This window comes from Halichoerus grypus, chromosome 4 (genome assembly GCF_964656455.1).
Source record: "Halichoerus grypus chromosome 4, mHalGry1.hap1.1, whole genome shotgun sequence".
NCBI lineage: Eukaryota > Metazoa > Chordata > Mammalia > Carnivora > Phocidae > Halichoerus > Halichoerus grypus.
Genome location: NC_135715.1, coordinates 161,536,642 through 161,557,765, shown reverse-complemented (window position 1 = coordinate 161,557,765; position 21,124 = coordinate 161,536,642). Strand labels below are relative to the sequence as shown.

Sequence of the window (21,124 nt, the reverse complement as noted above, 5' to 3'; positions counted from 1 at the left end):
TCATTTGGCTAATTCAAGTAAGCCTCAAACAAACATTCATATTATGAGTGTTCTTTCATTGAAAGAAAAGAAGGAAAGCAGGAAGTCAAGAATGGAGAATGAAAAAAATAAAGGAAAAAGAAAGAAAAAAGTGTTCTAATGGTTAATTCATTGTTTCTAATCTCTTACTTGGGTCAACTGAGGAAATATTTTAAGTGTAGCTTATCAAATGTTCAGAGGATGCATAAGGACAACGATGACCGTTAAAGCAATCAGAGACCAAACTAAACACAGATAAGCTATTATGAGCAATTAATTAAACTGCACTCAGATGCAAAACTTGGAGTCATTTTAAAAAGTTTTTCCTGATTGACATCCTTCTGCTAATAATGTTTCTGAACACTAGATGGCAATGAACTAAAGGTTTAAATGAAAGTAAAAACACACAAAAGTTGACTTATTTAATATAGATAGAAAAAGAAGATATTACTGCTTCACTTCAAAACATATATCAATTTTTGATAGCAATTCTCTTACCTGGGAAGAGGTCTGTACATCTCATAAATATCTCCCAATAAATGAGCCCAAGTGCGTACATGTCCACTTGTTTCAAAGCTGATTCACAGTCCCTCAGGTTCACAGCTCCTTCTAGAACTTCTGGTGCCATATATCTGATTGTGCCAACCTATTAAATTAGAGTGATATTTTTCAGAAACAGAATGTAGCATATTCTGAAAGGCATATATTAGACCAGAAGTTATACATAAATTTCATGTCAATGATACGTTATTTGACCCTAAGCATGTTACTGAAACCTTCTATACCAAATTTTTTATCTATAAAATGCCCTTCTTGAATAATTAAACTGTGGTAAGTCCATCCTATTGAATACTATTCATCAATCAAAAAGAATGAGCTAGACCATCCTATGTATGTCAATGCAGAAACATTTCTAAGACACAATGAGAAAACTATACAACAATATACACCATTTAATATTAAAAAAAATTTTTTTTAAATGTTAAAGATTTTATTTATTTATTTAAGGAGAAAGAGAGCGGGAGAGGGAGAGGAAGACAGAAAATCTCAAGCAGACTCCATGTTGACCATAGAGCCCAAGGTGGGGGTCAATCTCACAATCATGAGATCATGACCTGAGTCAAAATCAAGAGTCGGACCTTGAACCAAATGAGCCACTGAGGCAAGCCCCTAAAAAATTAAAAAAAAAAAAAAAAAATATATATATATATACACACACACACACACACACACACATACACACACAGAGAGAGAGAGAGAGAGAGAGAGAGACATATTATGTGGATGCAGAGAAAAAGGTTAGGAAGGATGTGTTTCACATTTTAATAGTGATTATCAGAAGGTGACTGTCCTATCTCAGACTTGGCAATTTTACTCTTGCTTCAAAAGTCAGTTCCTACACACTTCCTCCCAATGCTTGTCAAAAATGAGTTGGTGTGGCAGTGATTTCCATAAAGAACTGATAAACTTCATGTAAGGTCTTTTATATTTTTTAATTTTGTAATTCTTAATATGCTACATTGGTAGCATATAAGGATAATTGTCCTGTGTTGATTTTTTTAATGCAATTCATTATGTTCTCATGGTATGTCAGAGTGATACCTTTTGTATATACTCACCTCACTTATGGCTGCATTATCTTCTTCCCCTGGGCGTACCAGTCTATTTCCAGTCAGCCTCATGGACAATCCAAAGTCACTAATAACACAGGTTCCATCATTTTTCACCAGGACATTTCTGCTGTTTAAATCTCGATGGGAAATTGCAGGTTTATAATGATCTGTTTAGATAATTTCCAAATATTTATTAATGTTTAAATAGCACTCTTGGACATAAAGTAAGCATGCAGGTAATAGGGACTACATAAATATAGATGACTGTATTATTTTTCTGCCCATTAATTTTCTAATAACAAAAAAGGAAACAAGAAAGCAAAGTTTTCAACTCACAATCGTTAACTATTTTCACTGTATTTTATAACGTAAACTACTGTTGCATGTATAATTAAGCTTTAAATAATTAGCTGAAATCTAACAGCCAACATGCTATTGCTTCTAATTTTAACACACACTTGTTTTTTTTTTTTCCCTTCATTTCTAGGGTAGCAAAAGGAGGCAATACAGAAAGAAATATTTAGTATAAAAAATAAAAAAAGTCAGCTTGTCTAAAATAAGTATCATTGAAAAACTGAGATGGCTCCAAAATCTGTATACATATGTCCTATGACTTAACAGATCAAACCTATGATGGAACATCCCAGTTCTGCCCTCAGGTTTAGCCCTGTCTCTAAGCCCACCTCAGTTCTTCAAATCAAACTAGGAATAATTTTACAATGGACTTGGAGAATGAGTAGAGGAGCTGCTATCTCTCAGCAAGATATGAAAACCTGTTTTCTGATTTTACAGAGAAGCAAAACACTATTATACTCATTCTATTATCACTAGACTATATGCTCCATGAAGGCAGAAAGAGAGTATGTTTTACCTGGATTCAAAAGGGTTGGCACACAATAAATGCTTGCTGACTGAAAGAATGTATCTAACCTAAGCTGCCTCATTAAAAGCATAATATATTTTTTCCTCTCTATAAGGAAACCTTATATAAATATTATTAAGCAAAACTATAGCTCTTGAATTGAAAAAAAAATTCTATACCATAATTTCTGAAATTTAAAATAACTCTCTAGGTATACAAAGAAACGGAGCAATCAGAACAAAGTCAATGATAAGTTTATTGAGTATTTATACTTAGGCACAAATAGGCTCAGCATTTAGTCATTACTCTCATTAATGAAAATTAGACTGCAATTTTACCAGCAATGAAACTTTTTAAAAAGAGGATAATGATTCCTTTCATATTAAAAAAAAAAACAAAAAAAAACAGAGCACACAGAACAATTGGAGGAAAAAATAGAAGTTACCATTGATCTAAAAAATGGTAGTTACCATTGATCTTTCCTGCTCATTTTCTCACCTTTCAGTTCATGGTCCAGCTTTCTAAAGCTTGTACTAACATGGTTCGCTCAACCCCTAAAAGAGCTGTATTTCTTATTCTGCATAAAACCACAATACTAGTATATATGGTACAATCTTGAGGTGATATTTATATAAGAAATTTATAGAGATATAAAAATGTTTCTATATTTGGAAAATATTTGTATATTAATCCCAAATCAATACTTAAACTAAAAGATCTCATACTTAGGGAAACCAAGCAAATAATGGGGGGAATGGGCAATGAACAAGTGGGTGAGACAGCCAGAGAGGAAAACAGGGTAGTACTTTCTTCTATATAATGAAGGAAAAAAAAAAAATAAAAGAAATGGAGCAGGGGAGCAAAAGAGGTAAGGGAGAGAAGAGAAGGAAGAAAGGAAGTAAGATTAGGATTTATCACCAATTCAAGAGGTAGAACTACAGACTGCCCTTTGAGAGACTTTTCCCTTTAAAGTTCTCCTCAGTATACCTTTTAATCCTTCTTATTTGGGGGTAGGGGGTAAAGAGAAAGGAGCAAAACATACAATGATTTTGCCCTGGGCAGCAGCACTGTACTAGGCAGGACATAATATTATTTCAATTATTAAAAAATAAAACCTGAACAAAAAATAGTTTCTCTGTGGATATTTACACACACACACACACACACACACACACACACACACACAGAAAGGATCTGGAAGGATGTACGTAGTTAATAATAACCTTCTGTTTATATTTGAGTGATCTTTGTTAGATTTTTCTGGGGGGAGTACGGTACCAAGTTTCATTGACATTCTCAGAAAAAAATTCATTAAGAAAGACAATTACAAATAAATAAACAGGTTCAACTCATCCTTATTTATTCTGAAGCAAAAAACAGCTGAATAAATAATAATAGTATTATTCCTTACTATGAAATTTCTTTTTTTTTTTTTTAAAGATTTTATTTATTTATTTGAGACAGAGAGAATGAGAGAGAGAGAGCACATGAGAGGGGGGAGGGTCAGAGGGAGAAGCAGGCTCCCTGCCGAGCAGGGAGCCCGATGCGGGACTCGATCCAGGGACTCCAGGATCATGACCTGAGCCGAAGGCAGTCGCTTAACCAACTGAGCCACCCAGGCGCCCTACTATGAAATTTCTATGCCAAACAGTGAAGTTACATCTAAAGATACTGGGAAAAATAGGATTCTCTGAAAAAAAAGTGAAATAACACTTTAAATGTTTTGAAATAATATAGCGTATTTCCAATATTTTAAAAATCAAATATACTTATGTTTTTGCAATAGCATATATATATACTTAGTTTTAAAAAAAGGTTAACTAGTTTAAATGATAATATTAGGTAATATTGAGAGTAACATCTACATTAAATACAACTCTTATTTGATGGCAATCATTCTTTTCAGCCAATGTTTGACTTGAAACCTTGCTAAATCATGCAAGTCTTGAAAAGGAGGATTAGGATGGTATTTTAAATTCTGTGCCAAGCCAGCTCTTTAAATGAATTATAATAATATTTAAGAATAAGGAAACACAGTCCAAATTGTTAATGTGCTAAAGCACTAGAATAAGTGCATCAAATTGCTGACATAGGCAATAACATTGGTCAATTCTGTATTCAGGAAAAGCAAGATGTCAAGATAAATGAAGTGATAAATTATTCAGGAGAAATTATTTATATATGAATCAGTAGCTAGAAAAGATGATCCATGCTATTACACAATGGAACAAAGATCTAAGAAATTGATATATTAACGATTCTCTTATCTACAGAGGTCAGAGAAACTGGAAAAACAATATTCTGGGCTATAGTATGACAAGAAAATCCCACAAGGGATGAAAGCTTGAGAAAGCACAAAGACTGATTTTTGAAGCAAAGCTAATTTAGACCAGCCTGTGATGTGAGGTGTATTTTGAAACAAAGTAAGAAAGTAAAAGTATTAAAGAGATTCTTTGAACAACTAGCAAAAATGCACATAGATGCTAAAGAAAACTGTAGTTATGGCAAAGAACACAACCACAAAGTTATGAAATCCCCACCATGCATCACCCTCTTTCTATTCAGTAACAGAATCCAATATTATTTGAGACAGCAACACATCCAGCTTAAAAACAACAACAATAACAACAACAACAACAACTATATTTTCAGTATCTCTTGCAGATAAGTGTGGTAGTTAAGTGTGAACCAAGTTCTGGAAAATAAAGTATACTGATTAGCAGATGTATAGCATGATGGACAATGAGGTGACTTTGAAAATGTAAGCCATACATAAAGAATGATGGAGGAGATAATAATAAGGCTCCAATAATACCATGGTGCTACCAAACCAATCTTAGACCATCTCTCTCTAAATTCTTACATGAGAAAAAAAAATTTTCATTCTTATTAAAGCCTGTTATTATTTTCCCCTGACAGATTTGACCAAACTAATTCTAGCTAAGAGAAACACTGAATTATAAAAAGATACACATAGGTTTTATACTTAAGACCAACCAACCACAGAATAAAGATTCATATGATGTTAAAAGTAAAGAATTGGCAATGCACTGTATTTCATTTAAATAAGCAAATAAATGCAAGGAAATGTAGTATATAGAGGTTTTTAACCTAAGTCCACAGATAGACTTTAAAGAGTCTGTGAACCACTAAAATCAAAAGAACATTCTTAAAAGTGTACCATACATGTATCTTTACAGAGAAGGTGTTCAGAGCTTTAATAAAAATCTCAATGAGATCCATGACCTCTCTAGAGTCTTTAAGTTCTTTTTCCTCTTCTTATTACATTTCAAATCCATTTCATCATGCCAGATCTTTCAAACAACTGGTTAATAATAAATCTGCTATTAAATAAAATATACTTAGTTTGAAGATATGAATAAAATTTCCCTTTGTGAATTTTGACCCCATATGGGTGTCATTCATCTTCTATTCATTGTCTTACCTCCTCGTGGCAATTCTGTATGAAGATAAGCCAGTCCCCTAGTCACAGAATGAGCCAGACGGCAAGAGCTTACCCAATCACTTGTATGGAGACTCAAATACTTGCACAGAGATCCCTATATAAAGGAAAAAATAAACACATACCAAAAAAATGGAATTAATGTACTTGTACATGAGGAGATAAATTAGCAGCAGCCTTATAAAGTATTTAAGGAGGTTAGGATTCCATGAAGATCTAATGAACTATGACACTTCAAAATCTCAAAAGAGACATTTCTGTGAGTAGAGAGGGGAGGAGAGGATGAAAAGGATAATTTAAACATTATTAATTTTAATTTCTCCAATATTAAAAAATATAAATGACTATTTCATATTAAATGCTCCATTGATCTATCAAATTAAGATAGAATAGTCTTTTAGACTCTTTCTTCATAATGTATCTCTTACCAGTATAAATACAAATTCTATTTTTTTGTTTTACAAGTACAAAACAGAAACTTTCATAAATATATATGTGTCAGTGATACTCAAGGTGCTCATTTACAAACTATTTATAACCAGACAGGGATAAGGAGCTTGCACCAGAATGAATGTCAATCAAAACACTGTTTCCTTCATCAAGAAAGTCTTGCTGAGAGGGAGAAAGAGACAGACAGACAGACAGACAGATGAACTAAACAGTTAACTGGTGACTTAGTTGATTCACATTCTGATGTGAGATCCTTATCTCACTGCAGACCATTAATAACGAGTTGCAAACCACCAATGCTTTACAGAACAAGCAGTCCTAAAAATCTGATTGACAGCTAGTGTAAATGTCACTGTAATTTTTATAAAGAACTTACATTGGGATAATACTCCATCACAAGCAAATACTCCATGCGTCCATCTGCAGTAACTCTCTCATCTCCAACTATAAAGCGAGCAATGTTGTCATGTTCCATCAAAGGCACTCTGTAAATGTTCTTCTCATTGATAAAATTCTGACGGTTTGCAAAGGAAAAAACTTTTACAGCAACTGGACGCTCATCTAAGGAACCTTTATATACTGCTCCATATCGACCCCGGCCAATCAGCTGTAAATTTGTTTTGAAGAAAGCAAGATATTAATTCATATCACAACTGAAAAATCAAATTTTCTAGAAAAGTATAAATCCAAATGTAGACCATAGCTCTCTATTGCTTATAGTTTAAATTACTCCATTGTCAAGAAACTAATAAATTCCATATCTCATATGGCTCAGGAAGCTCCTACCAGACCCAGCCCTCCTACAGATAACAACTATGAACTCTGAACAAAATTTCATTTAATTTTAATTTTTTAAAAAGATTTTATTTATTTGAGAGAGAGAGAGAGAATAGGAGCACGAGTAGAGGGAGGGGCAGAAGGAGAGGGACCAGCAGATTCCATGCTGAGCAGGGAGCCCAACATGGGGCTCAATCCCAGGACCCTGGGATCATGACCTGAGCTGAAGGCAGACACTTAACCGACTGAGCCACCCAGGAGCCCCTGAACAAAATTTTAAAAAGAAATCTAAAAGTGCTACAGAATGAACAAAAGGAAGTAGATTCTGGGAGTCAACACTTAGAAAGGAATGCCATAGGGTGAACTACCCATTTTTATAGCTTTTAGCCTGAGAGCAGGCTGAAATGAACACTCTGCAGTAGAGCTAGAACTGTAATAGAAAATCCATAATCTTTCTGGCCCTAGGAACCAGAGGACAGAATTAAGGGCAACCACAGATTCTGGAAAGTGAGGGGAGAATCCCACAAAAGAGAGTGACAGAGGGGGAAACCCAATGAATACATGAGACCAATTTTAGCTGAAGATGAAACAACTGCACTGAGATTTGAGCTTCTGCCTAAGAGAGGAGTTGGCAGCATATCCAACCAAGTTAACTGCCTATTAAAACAAACAATGGAAACAAACACACTTTAGAAAAGCCTAACAGAACACAGGGTATCCACAATATAACATTCTTAATATCCAGGACCAATAAAAAAATAAAATCAGCAAAATGCAACCCATTCTCTTCATTTTTGGCTTATGGAGATTTCTTTCACTTTACTGAACAGGTTAAGGATTTAACCATCATTTACTTAAGGATTTTCATTATATTTCGCTCACTATTTCTAGGTTAAAATTTCACAGATAAAATGCCCTTTAGAAAGGTTGTATCAATATATAGTTAGATCAGCAATGTTTGGGAGTGTTTTACTCAGTCCTAAGGTTTTAATTAGTATTTTTTTCAATTTAGTAAATTGGACATCTTATTACACATTTAAAAGCTACATTTAATTCCTTTGTGAATTGGCACTTCATGTTTTTTGTCCATTTTTTATGGATTGTTTCTTCTATTGATTTATACCAGCTCTTGAACAATTCCTTTTCATGTGCTGAAATGCTTTTTTGAACCTTTTAACTTTGTGTATTGTATTTTTCTCCTAAACAGAAGGTTCCTAAAATATTTTATATAATCAAATCTACCATATTTACTATTTATAACAGTCTCTAGTTTGGGGATCATAGTTTACTTATTCTAGTAAAGATCATAAAAATATTCATCTTGGTAAGACTTTAACATAGGTTCTGAGATATTACCAAATGAAAATTAAATTCAACATAATATATAACAGTTGTATGTACCTATAAAAATACAAAATATATGCACAGACAAGAAATACTCATTAGGCATATACTATGGATTGCTTGAAAGCACATTCTTCTCAGAATTTCATGTCTTTATTCCCATATTGTTGCAGTATGTACTCAAAGATCGTCTCCTTTCTAAATATATCCTCTTTACTAACTCCATTTCCATATTTTTCTTCTTATCTGCTTCACTTTTCTCTATAGCACTTACTACTACAACTAGAAATAATATACATTTATTTGTTTAACCTGTGTGTAGACTCTTTTCCCATTAGAATATAAACCTCAAGGGGAGCCTGGGTGGCTCAGTCAGTTAAGCGGCTGGCTGACTCTTGATTTCTGCTTAGGTCATAATCTCAGGGTCCTGGGATGGAGCCCCACAGTGCATGGGGCTCTGCGCTCAGCGAGAGTCTGCTAGAGATTCTTTCTCTCCTTTCCCTCTGCCCCTCCCTCTGCTCTCTCTTTCTCAAATAAATAAATAAATCTAAAAAAAAAAAAAAAAAAAGAATATAAGCCTCAAGGGGACTATCTGGACTGTTCACCTATGTTCTCAGTGCTTAGAATAGGCCTTGGCACCAAAATGATAGTTAATAAATGTTAGTGGAATAAATGGATGAATGATGTAGTGAGTGAATAAAGTTACTATCTCAGATATACTATGACAGCAGAAAGGACAGCCCGTAATATCTAAGAGCAATCTTACCTCCAACAGTTTCAGATTATCTAGGTCAAGAGAGGGTTCTGATGCTGCTGCCTCCATCATGTTCATACTGTGAAGACCTTGTTTACGGTCTCCTATAAGAATAAGAAGTTACTAATGTATGGTTCTCTTAAAATGAAGATCTTTATTACACTTTGTATTATATTTAAGTTAAAAAGAAGAGCTACTATAGGGTAGGCAGCAAGATTTATGCCCAACGTCACCAAGAGTAAAACTATTTACTAAACCAAGAATCATCTATAAATGAAGATGAATGATGAATAATAATATTAAAGCTGAATTTTGGGAGACAGTTCCAACAGACCTTGTTTAAAATATTGCAGAAACATTAAAGGTTTTATTAAAGTTATTCAAATGAATGGGTACTGATTTCCTAAAAAGCTCATCAAACCTAAAGTTCAGTAGAACTGACTGGACAGTTAATGATATTAAAGAATTATTTATTTATTTTTTTAGATGTGAAAATGGTATTGTGGTTATATATATTTTAAGTCCTTATATTTCAGAGATAATACTAAAAGTTTTTTTACAGATAAATGATATAATGTGATTTACTCCAAAATAACCCACTACCACAGAAGGATGTGGTGAGCAGGGCTATGGGTGATATATAGATATGATAATCATTTAAGCTGGGTGAGAGGTATTTTGGATATTTTTGAAACTTTTCATAAAAACTAGGAAAAAAGTTTGTTAAGAGAGAAGGATGGGAGCACAGAGATTTTTAAAAAGGAGAAAACTGATTCCGATTAAATGGTATATTTAATAAACAATAAAAAAAGGTAATATTTTTACCTGTCAGCATCCTGTATCCGAAGCATAAGGCAACTATCAAAACAGCTAATACAGAGACTGATGCCAAAGCAATGATTATTGTCTCATCTCGGTTAAATGAATGAGGTGGACCTAAAATAAAACAAATTTAAAAACATAGTCATCTTTTTTCAGTATTTTGTTAAATACTGACAGAAAGGCTGTATCAATATATAGTCAAATCAGCAATGTTTTTGCATCAAAGAAAATTAAAGAAAAATTAATAATAAATCTGTGATAATTGCAAATTATATATTTTTAATCATACAAATGATCTTATATAGATTTACAACACTGAAACGCCTGTTGGTTGTACTTATTATTGAAATATCAACTATATCATGGAACAGCATAGGTAGAATAATAGAATATTTAAGAGAACAGTCTTTGGAACCACATTTGGTTTTAAATCTTGATTCAATACCACTCTCTCAGTGGTATTTAGCAAATTATTTGACTTTTCTGCAGTACATTTATTGGATTTTAATAGACCAACATAATGATAATTGTACCTACTTCTAACATACAAAATAAGTTACAGGAAGAAAGCTACATATAAAAACTCATTTTACCATGAGATATCAAGTCACATACACTAGGATGGCTACAATTAAAAAATTATAATTTGAATTATAATTAAATGTAATAGAAAACATTCTGGAAGTTCCTCAAAACATTAAACACAGAATTACCATAAGACCTAGCAATTCCACTCCTAGGCATATATCCCAAAGAATTGAAAACAAGTGTTCAAACAAACACTTCTACAGGAATTTTCATGGCACCACTAATTACAATAATCCAAAGTGGAAACAACATGAATGTTCATAAACTGATGAATGAATAAACAAAATGTACTATGGACTGAACTGTGATCCCTTAAAATTCATATGCTGAAGCATTAACTCACAATGTGATGATTTTCGGAGATGGGTCCTTTGGGATGAGGTTTTTTAGATGAGGCCGCGGGAGTGGGGACTTCATGATAGGATTAGTGCCTTTATAGGAAGAGCTGTCAGAGGGCTTGCTTTCTCTCTGTCTCTACTATGTGAGGAAACAGTGAGAAGGCAGCCATCTGCAAGCCAGGAAGAGACTTCTCAACCCAACCCAACCCAACCATGCTGGCACCCTAATCTTGGACTTCCAGCCTCTAGGATTATGAGAAAATAAATTTCTGTTGTTTAAGCCACACGGTCGATTCTATTTTGTTGTGGCAGTGAAGGGTAGCAGAATACAGCACCCCAAAATAAGCTTCTTTGGCATGACTATCTTGAGCTGGTTATTTTTAAGAAACACCAGACAAAGAAGAAGCTCTGAAAAACAAGTAGAGCTTCTTTTTTTGTAACATTTATATTTATAAGGAAAATCTCCATTTGTAAGGTGTCTCCCTCTCTGTACTAGGAAGAGGAGAATGACTAAAACTCTAGCAACATTTATCAATAGAGAAGACATGGACTTAAATCTGCACAGCAAACATACACTTGTTTACTGTGCTTTTCCTAGAAACCTACCATAACTGGTCTTACCTTAACCTCCTCTCTACCCCCTTCTTTTGGCTTAGCTGGAGATAGTATTTGGGGTGGTGACTTGGGCCATTTCAGGGAATTACTCAGTTTTCCTGGGCATCTCCCATGTATGCAGGAAGTGTATATGTTATTAAACCTGTTTTTCTCCTGTTACACTGTCTTTTTATTATGGGGGTATAGGGGACATGACACTCTCAGCCAAGAACCTAGAAGGGTAGAAGAAAAATTATTTTTCCTCCCCTATAGCTGTTAGAGCAGACTGATACAGTGTACTATATTTGTTATAACTGATGAACCATTATTGATATATTAACTAAAGTCCATAGTTTATATTAGCTTTCACTCTTTGTGTTGTATAGTTCTATGGGTTTTAACAGATGCATAATGCCATGTATTCACCATTACAGTATCATACAGAATAGTTTTGCTAACCTAAAAGTGTCCTGTGCTCTACCTATTCATTCCCCAACTCCACCTCCCACTGTCTGGCAACCAATATTTTTACTGTGTCTATATTTTGCCTTTTCCAGAATGTCATATAGTTGAAATAATACACTATGTAGCCTTTTCAGACTAGCTTCTTTCACTCAACAATATGCATATAAGGTCCCCATGTCTTTTCATGACTGAATAGTTCATTGCTTTTTATCAGCAAATGATATTCCATGGCATGGATGTACCAGCATTTATCCACTCACCTACTGAAAGACACCTTGGTTTCTTCCAATTTTGACAGCATGAATAAAGTTGCTATAAACATTTGTATACAGATTTTCGTGTAGACATAAGTTTTCAACTCATTTGGGTAAATACCACGGAGCAGGATTGTTGGGCTATATGGTAAGCCTATGCTCAGCTTTATAAGAAATCATCAAACTGTCTTCCAAATTGGCTGTACCATTTTGCATTCCTACCAGCAATGAATGGGAGCTCCTGTTGCTCCACATCCTTGCTAGTATTAGGTGTTGTCAATGTTTTGGATTTTAGCCATCCTAATGGGTTTTTTAAAACCGATATCTCATTGCTGTTTTAATTTGCAATACTCTAGTGACATATGATATTGAGCATGCTTTCATATGCTTATCCATCATCTGTCTATCTTCTTTGGTGAGGTATCTGTTCAACTCCTTCACCCACTTTTCAATTGGGCTGTTAAGTTTTTCTACTGTTAACAGTTCTTGGTATATTTTGGATACAAATCTTTGATATATGTTTTGCCAATATTTCATCCTAGTATGGCTCGTCTTTCCATTGTCTTGGGATGAGGGTAATGCTGGCCTCACAGCATTCTATTTTCTGAAAGCAATTTAGAGAACTGGTATCATTTCTTTTTTAAATGTTTGCTAGAATTCAACAGTAAACCACCTGAGCCTGGTGCTTTCTATTTTAGAAGGTTATTAATTATTGATTAAATTTCTCTAATAGATAATGCCTCTTCAGATTGTGTACTTCTCCCTGTGTGAGTTTTAGTAGATCTGTGTACTTCTAAGAATTGGTTACGAAACTTGTGGGCACAGAGTTGTTCATAATACCCTTTTATTACCCTTTTAATACTCATGTAATCTGTAGTGATGACTTTTCTTTCATTTCTGATTAGTAACATTTCTTTTTTCTTGATTGCTTGGTTAGATATTTATCAATTTTATTGATCTTTTTTAAAAAAAACAGCTTTTGGTTTTGTTTCTTTTTCTCTATTAATTTCCTATTTTCAATTTAATTGCTTCTTTTTAAAAAAAAGATTTTATTTATTTGTCAGAGAGAGAGACAGCGAGCACAAGCAGGGGGAACGGCAGGCAGAGGGAGAAGCAGGCTCCCTGCTGGGCAAGGAGCCCGATGTGGGACTCGATCCCAGGACCCTGGAATTGTGACCTGAGCTGAAGGCAGATGCTTAACCGACTGAGCCACCCAGGCGTCCCTCAATTTAATTGCTTCTGATCTAACTTTTATTCTGCTTATTTTGGATTTAATTTGCTCCTCTTTTTCTAGTTTCCTAAGGTGGAAGCTTAGGAAATCACTAAGCTTTATTATTTTTTTTTTTTAAAAAGATAAGATATAGAATTAAATACAATTTCATCCAGTTAGCATTTAAAAAAAAATTGCCCCAAATTTTACCACCAATGTGAACAGACAAAATACACTTATATTTTTCATATTGTGAGGCAGATCTTTAACTGGATCAAAAAAATTCACACGTTCTATGAAACAAAGTTTTGGGGCACCTGGGTGGCTCAGTCGGTTAAGCATCTGCCTTTGGCTCAGGTCACGATCCCACGGTCATGGGATTGAGCCCTACATCAGGCTCCCTACTCAGTGGAGAGCCTGCTTCTCCCTCTCCCTCTGCCCTTCCCCCTGACTTGCACGCTCTCTCTTTCAAATAAATAAAATCTCTTTTAAAAAGATATAAAGTTTTACCATTTTCAAATTAGAAAGGTTGCATTTTTACATGGGTCCCTCCTCAGCAGGGAGTCTGTTTCATCCTCTCCCTCTGCTCCTCCCCCCAGCTCACATGCTCTAATAAATAGATAAAAATTCTTTAAAAAATAGTAGTGGAAAAAGTGGACACATGAATGAACAGATGGAAAATGTCAAATGAGAGAGAGAAATTAGAGAAAAGCCAAATGGAAATGTTAGAAATTAAGTATGGTAGGGGACCTAAAGAATTCTTGTGATGTGATTATCAGCAGAAAAGACACCAATGACAAAAGAATCAATAAATTTGAATACACATCAACAGAAATTATCCACACTATATCACAAAGAGAAAAAGAGAGGAAAAAATAGTATCTACGAGACAATATCTAATGGCCTAATATACATGTAATTGGAATCACAGTAGAAGGAGAGACAGGAAATAGTGTAGAAGAAACACTCAAAGAGACAATGCACAAGACTTTTCCAAAACTGATGAAAGACATCCACCCATCAGTGAACCCCAAGCAGGGATAACTGCAAAGAAAATCTTACTGATGTACATCCTAGTCAAAGTGTTTAAAATCAAAGATAAAGTATTTTTCCAATCTACATATAATACTTTAAACAAGATTGGAATTACTATATCCAACTTTGTGGTCTGGTTCTTTTCAATTAACACTGTCCTATATCATTAAGAATCCTTTAAGACCCCAATTTCTGTTGTTTATACTTCATTGCCTTTAAAAAAAGCTGGTGAAAAAAAAGCTTTAAAAAAAGCTCTGTGGGAAGCCTGCTTCTCCCACTCCTCCTGCCTGTGTTCCCTCTCTCGCTGTGTCTCTCTGTCAAAAAAATAAATAAATCTTTAAAATAAAATAAAATAAAATAAAGTAAGCTCGTGAACTTCTGTCTGTTCATTGAGTAGGGCAAATCTTCTGTTTATTAAATTTTTGACTGCTTATCAATTACTAGGAAGTTGTGTTAAAATCTTCCATTACAATTAAGAATTTATTCTTTTAGTTGTGTCCATTTTTTATTTCAAAGCTATATATTACTAGCTGTATACAAATTTTAAATTGTTCTATCTTCCTGTTAAAATGAATATCTGTCATTATAATGTGACCCTCTTCATCTCTGGTAATGTTTGACGCCTTAAAGTCCATTTAATCTGATACTAATATAGCTAATATTTGCATATTTTCCCCATCAATTTATTGTTTACCTTTCTGTATCCTTATGTTTTAGATGTATCTCTTATAAATAAACTAAACAGTAGTAGGATTATTAGTCTTTTTTTAAAAAAATTTTGTTGGGGTGCCTGGGTGGCTCAGTTGTTAAGCATCTGCCTTCGGCTCAGATCATGATCCCAGGGCCCTGGGATTGAGCCCCGCATCGGGCTCCCTGCTCAGCGGAGAGCCTGCTTCTCCCTCTCCCTCTGCCTGCTGCTCTGCCTACTTGTGCTCTCTATCTCTCTGTCAAATAAATAAAATCTTTAAAAAAGAAAAAAAATTTTTGTTGACATGTAATTCACATAGCATACAATTCATTAATTTAAAGTGTATAATTCAGGGTGCCTGGGTGGCTCAGTCGGGCAAGTGTCTGATCGATTTTGGTTCAGGTTGTGATCTCAGGGTTGTGAGATCGAGACTCACGTCAGGCTCTGTGGGGGGTGTGGAGCCTGCTTAAGATTCTCTTGATTCTCCCTCTCTTTCCGCCACACCCTTCTCCCTCCCCCCTCTTAAAAATAAATAAAAATTAAAAATTAAATAAAAAAATAAAGTATATAATTCAACGGTTTTTGGAATATTACATTACTAATTTTTAGAAATAGTGGTAAATATATAAGACATAAAACTTGCCTTTTTAACCACTCATAATTGTACAAGGGAGTGGCATCAATTACAACACTGTGCAATCATTATCACTACCTGTTTTCAAAACATTTTTATCACTCCAATGAGAAACTCTAACTATTAAAAAATAACTCCCTATTCTCCCCTTCTCCCAGGCCCTGGACCTCAAATCTACTTTCTGTCTCTATGAATTTGCCTACTCTTGATATTTCATATAAGTGGAATCATATAATATTTGTTCTTTTGTGTCTGGTTTATTTCATTTAGCTAGCATAATGTTTTCAAGGTTCATCCATGTTGTAGCATGTAGGCTATCTTTTCACTTTCTTGATAATGTGTTTTAAGGAACAAAAGCTTTTAATTTTGATGATATCCAATTTATCCATTTTTTCTTTTGTTGCTTGAATTTTGGTGTTATATGTAAGAATTCACTGCTAAATCCAAGGTTATGAAGATATACCCCATGTTTTTTTCTAAAAGTTCTATGGTTTTAGCTTTTTATATTTAGGTTACTGATCCATTTTGAGTTAATTTTGTATACGGTATGAGATAGGTGGTCAACTCCATTCTTTTGCATGCGTATGCTCATGTTTTAAAAATCTTAATCCAATTATCTTTGTCTTTTAACTGGAGTGCTTAATCCATTTACATTAAAGATAATTAGTGATACCTTTGTGTTTATTTCTATGATCTTATTTTAGACAATTTGCTCTTGCCCATCTGTTTTCTGGGCAGCAGAAAGGCACTGGAGTATTTTTCCAACCCTACCAATTATTTAGTTGTGATGTCTTATATTTTTAATCCCTTTTTTAAGCCCCATGAAAAACTATTATGAGCAAAAGTGTGGACAAAGAGAACTTTCATATACTTTTGCTTGTAGTCCAAATTGGCACAACTTATTTGGAAACACTTATTTGGAAACTTATTTACTAGAGCTGAAAATACATATATACAATGACTAAGCAATTCTACTCCTAGTTATATACTTTGAAGAATTTCATGCACACGTGAATCAGGACATATGTTCAAGAATGTTCATAACTGAATTATTCATAGTACACAAAAATTAGAAACAACCCAAATATTTATCAACAAGAGGTTGGAAAAATAAATTGTGGTATAGCCACACAATAGTATACTACACAGCAATGGAAGTGACTTGCATTCATTTTATTTTTAAAAAGACAAAAAACAAAAAATGCCGTAAGAACTACAGCTTCACTCAACAGCACAAATTTTTAAAATATCATATTGTGTGAAGAATCAAGACACCAAAGAAGATGCTATGATTTAATTGATATAAAGTTTAAAAACTGGAACAATTAAACTACACTAAACTTGGGCATATATCAGAAAATAGAGAAGCTATAAAGAAAAGTGAGGAAATGATTATCATAAGAGTCAGAAAAATAGCTATCCTTAAGAAGGAAATATGAGTTGTGATTAAGAAGAGATACAACACAGGGGTCATCTGGGATGTTCTCTTTCTTGACCTGGGTTTAACGACATTTTATGCTAAACTATGTTTTATATGATATGTTTTACTATAAAATACTTACGCACAGAAAAAGACTAAAAGGAAATGCACTAAAATGTTAAAGGTTTTGAGCAATTTTTATAAATGTATTTTCTAATTTTTCTACAATTAATATGCACTATTTTTTTCTAGGCGGAAAATCATCAACATAAGATAATCAAATGATTTCTTTAGAATGAACTACAGAAGTAAATAAGGAGAGGGAGACAAAACCACTTAAAAGATGTTCTTGGGCATCTGGGTGGCTCAGTCGGTTGAGCATCTGCCTTTGGCTCGGGTTGTGATCCCAGGGTCCAGGGATAGAGCCCCGCGTCGGGCTCCCTGCTCAGCGGGGAGTCTGCTTCTCTGCCCCTCCCCTGGCTCATGCGCATTCTCTCTCTCTCTCTCTCACTCTCTCTCAAGTAAATAAATAAAATCTTAAAAAAAAGAAAAGATGTTCTTAGGTACACTTAAATGGTTTTGTATAATTGTGGGCTGTTGAAAAACCATGAGGCAGATAGATCAGCTTGATATGAAACCAAAAGGTCTGGGACGCTGTTTATGAGCAGAAGCTTGGGGCTGATCATGAAGCCAACAAGAATACTGCAAACAACAGATTTCCAAAAGGAATAAATGCTTTGTAAATCAAGGAATGTTCCTCATAGGTGTATTCCTATTCAAATAGCACCCTGTTCAGCATTATCTAAGTCAATGGCTTTGTTAATGACATCTCCAGATTACAAAACAATGACCGACATCCAAAATACACAATTTTCCCTTCTCTTCCCTTTTCTTCATATTTTATTCAGTAAAATTAACGAGCATGACACTATCTTTAAAATAAGTAATGGGATCAAATTCTTTATGGATAGCACCCATAAACAGAGTCCAGCAATCTAAACAAAAAAGCCATCTTATTCTACAGTGGAATTCAATATATTTTGCAGTTATATGCTCTTCTACCAAAAGGAAACTTTAAATCACTAAAAAGAGAAAAGCTATACCCAGTCTTAAAAATGATACTTGAACCATAAACAAAAGTTGTAGAGGTGTGATTCAAACATGCTTCATAAGAACATACATAGATGGCTTCCCAGGGGAATTCTACCAAACCTTTTTTTTTTTTTTTTTCCCGAGAGAGAGAGAGAGAGAGAGAGAGACAGTGAGAGAGGGAACACAAGCAGGGGGAGTGGGAGAGGGAGAAGCAGGCTCTCCGCTGAGCAGGGAGGCCGATGCGGGGCTCGATCCCAGCACTCTGGGATCAGGACCTGAGCCGAAGGCAGACGCTTAACGACTGAGCCACCCAGGCGTCCTCTACCAAACATTTAAAGAAGAGTTAATACCTTTCTTCTCAAATTGTTCCAAAAAATAGAAGTGGAAGGAAAACTTCCAAACTCATTCTACCATGCCAGCATTACACTGTTTTCAAAACCAAGGACTACACTAAAAAGAGAATTACAGGCCAATATCCTTGATCACCGTGGATGCAAAAATTCTCAACAAAATACTAGCAAATCAAATCCAAAAGTACATTAAAAGAATCATTCACCATGATCAACTGGGATTTATTCCTAGGCTGCAAGAGTGGTTCAATATTCGCAAATCAATCAATGTGATATACCACATTAAAAGAAAGAATAAGAACCATATGACCCTCTCAATAGATGCAGAAAAAGCATTTGACAAAGTACAGCATCCATTATTTTTTTTTTAAGATTTATTTATTTATTTGAGAGAGAGGGAAAGAGACAGAGAGCGGGGGGAGGGGCAGAGGAAGATGGAGAGAAGCAGAATCCATGCCGAGAGTGGAGCCCTACCCAGAGCTGGATCCCAAGACCCTGAGATTATGACCTGATCTGAAATCATGAGTAGGCTGCTTATCTGACTGAGCTACCCAGGGGCTCCCAGCACCCATTCTTGATAAAAGCCCTCAACAAGGGGCTCCTGGCTGGCTCAGTCAGTTAAGCATTCTACTCTTGATTTTGGCTCAGATCATGATCTCCAGGTCATGGGATCGAGTCCTGTATGGTGCTCTGCAGTCAGCAGGGAGTCTGCTTGAGATTCTCTCCTTCTTCCTCTACCCCTCCCCTTGCTTGCACTCTCTCTTTCTAAAATAAATAAATCTTAAAAAAAAAAAAAACTCAACAAAGTAGGAACAGATAGAACATATCTCAACATCAGAAAGGATACATATATGAAAGACCCACAGTTAATATAATCCTCAATGGGGAAAAACTGAGAGTTTTTCCTCTATGGTTGGGAATAAGACAGGGATGTCCACTCTCACCATTGTTATTTAACGTAGTGCTTAAGTCCTAGCCTCAGCAATCAGACAACAAAAATAAATAAAAGGCATCCAAACTGGCAAGCAATAAGTCAAACTTTCACTATTTGCAGACAACATGATACTCTATGTAGCAAACCCAAAAGACTCTACCAAAAAGTTGCTAGAACTGATACACGAATTCAGTAAAGTCGCAGGATACAAAATCAATGTATGGAAACCTGTGGCATTTCTATACACCAATAATGAAGCAAGAGAAAGAGAAATCAAGGAATCAATCCCATTTACAACTGTATCCAAGACCGTAAGATACCTAGGAATAAACCTAACCAAAAAGGTAAAAGACCCGTACTCTGAAAACTATAGAACACTTATGAAAGAAATTGAAGATGACACAAAGAAATGGAAAAACAGCCTATGCTAATGGATTGGAAGAATAAATATTGTTAAAATGTCTATAGTACCCAAAGCAATCTACACATTTAATGCAATCCCTATCAAAATACTACCAGCATTTTCAACAGAGCTAGAACAAACAATCCTAAAATTTTATAGAACCACAAAAGACCCTGAATAGCCAAAGCAATCTTGAAAAAGAAAAGCAAAGCTGGAGACATCACAATTCTGGACTTTAAGTTATATTACAAAGCTGTAGTGATCAAGATATATGGCACCTGGATGGCTCAGCTGGTTAAGCAACTGCCTTCGGCTCAGGTCATGGAGTCCCAGGACTGAGTCCCGCATCCAGCTCCCTGCTCAGCAGGGAGTCTGCTTCTCCCTCTGACCCTCCCCCCTCTCGTGCTCAATCTCTCTCTCTCTCAGATAAATAGAATCTTAAAAAAAAAAAAAAGATATATGGTATTGGCACAAAAATAGACACATAGATCAATGGAACAGAATAGAAAACCCAGAAATGGAACCACAATAATATGGCCAACTAATCTTTGACAAAGCAGGAAAGAATATCCAATGGAAGAAAGACAATCTTTTCAATAAATGGTGTTGGGAAAACTGGACAGCCACATGCAAAAGACTGAATGAAACTGGACCACTAACTTATACCATACACAAAAATAAATTCAAAATGGATGGAAGGCCTAAATGTGAGACAGGAAACCATCAAAATCCTAGAGGAAAACACAGGCAGAAATCTCTCTGACATCAGCCGTAGCAACTTCTTACTAGATAGGTCTCCTGAGGCAAGGGAAACAAAAGCAAAAATGAACTATTGGGACTTCATCAAGGTAAAAAGCTTCTGCACAGAGAAGGAAATAATCAACAAAACTAAAAGGCAGCCTACAGAATGGGAGCAGATATTTGCAAATGACATAGCTGATAAAGGGTTAGTATCCATAAGAACGTAAGTGCTGGTTTAATTTGGAATAAAAGGCAAGATAGCCTTGAATGATACC

At 34.9% G+C, this 21,124-nt stretch overlaps 1 protein-coding gene across 3 annotated transcripts in view; it reads right to left on the bottom strand.

Annotated features, from left to right (window-relative positions):
- BMPR2 (bone morphogenetic protein receptor type 2) overlaps nt 1–21,124 on the bottom strand; it is a 193,379-nt gene that overhangs the window by 32,209 nt on the left and 140,046 nt on the right. For all 3 annotated transcript variants that reach the window (XM_036070719.2, XM_078071204.1, XM_078071205.1), the window contains exons 4-9: nt 10,107–10,217; nt 9,294–9,385; nt 6,783–7,013; nt 5,939–6,053; nt 1,638–1,798; nt 517–664 (exon numbers count right to left, since the gene is read on the bottom strand). In XM_036070719.2, coding sequence (XP_035926612.1) covers nt 517–664; nt 1,638–1,798; nt 5,939–6,053; nt 6,783–7,013; nt 9,294–9,385; nt 10,107–10,217 — 858 coding nt within the window. The remainder of the gene's footprint in view (nt 1–516; nt 665–1,637; nt 1,799–5,938; nt 6,054–6,782; nt 7,014–9,293; nt 9,386–10,106; nt 10,218–21,124) is intronic.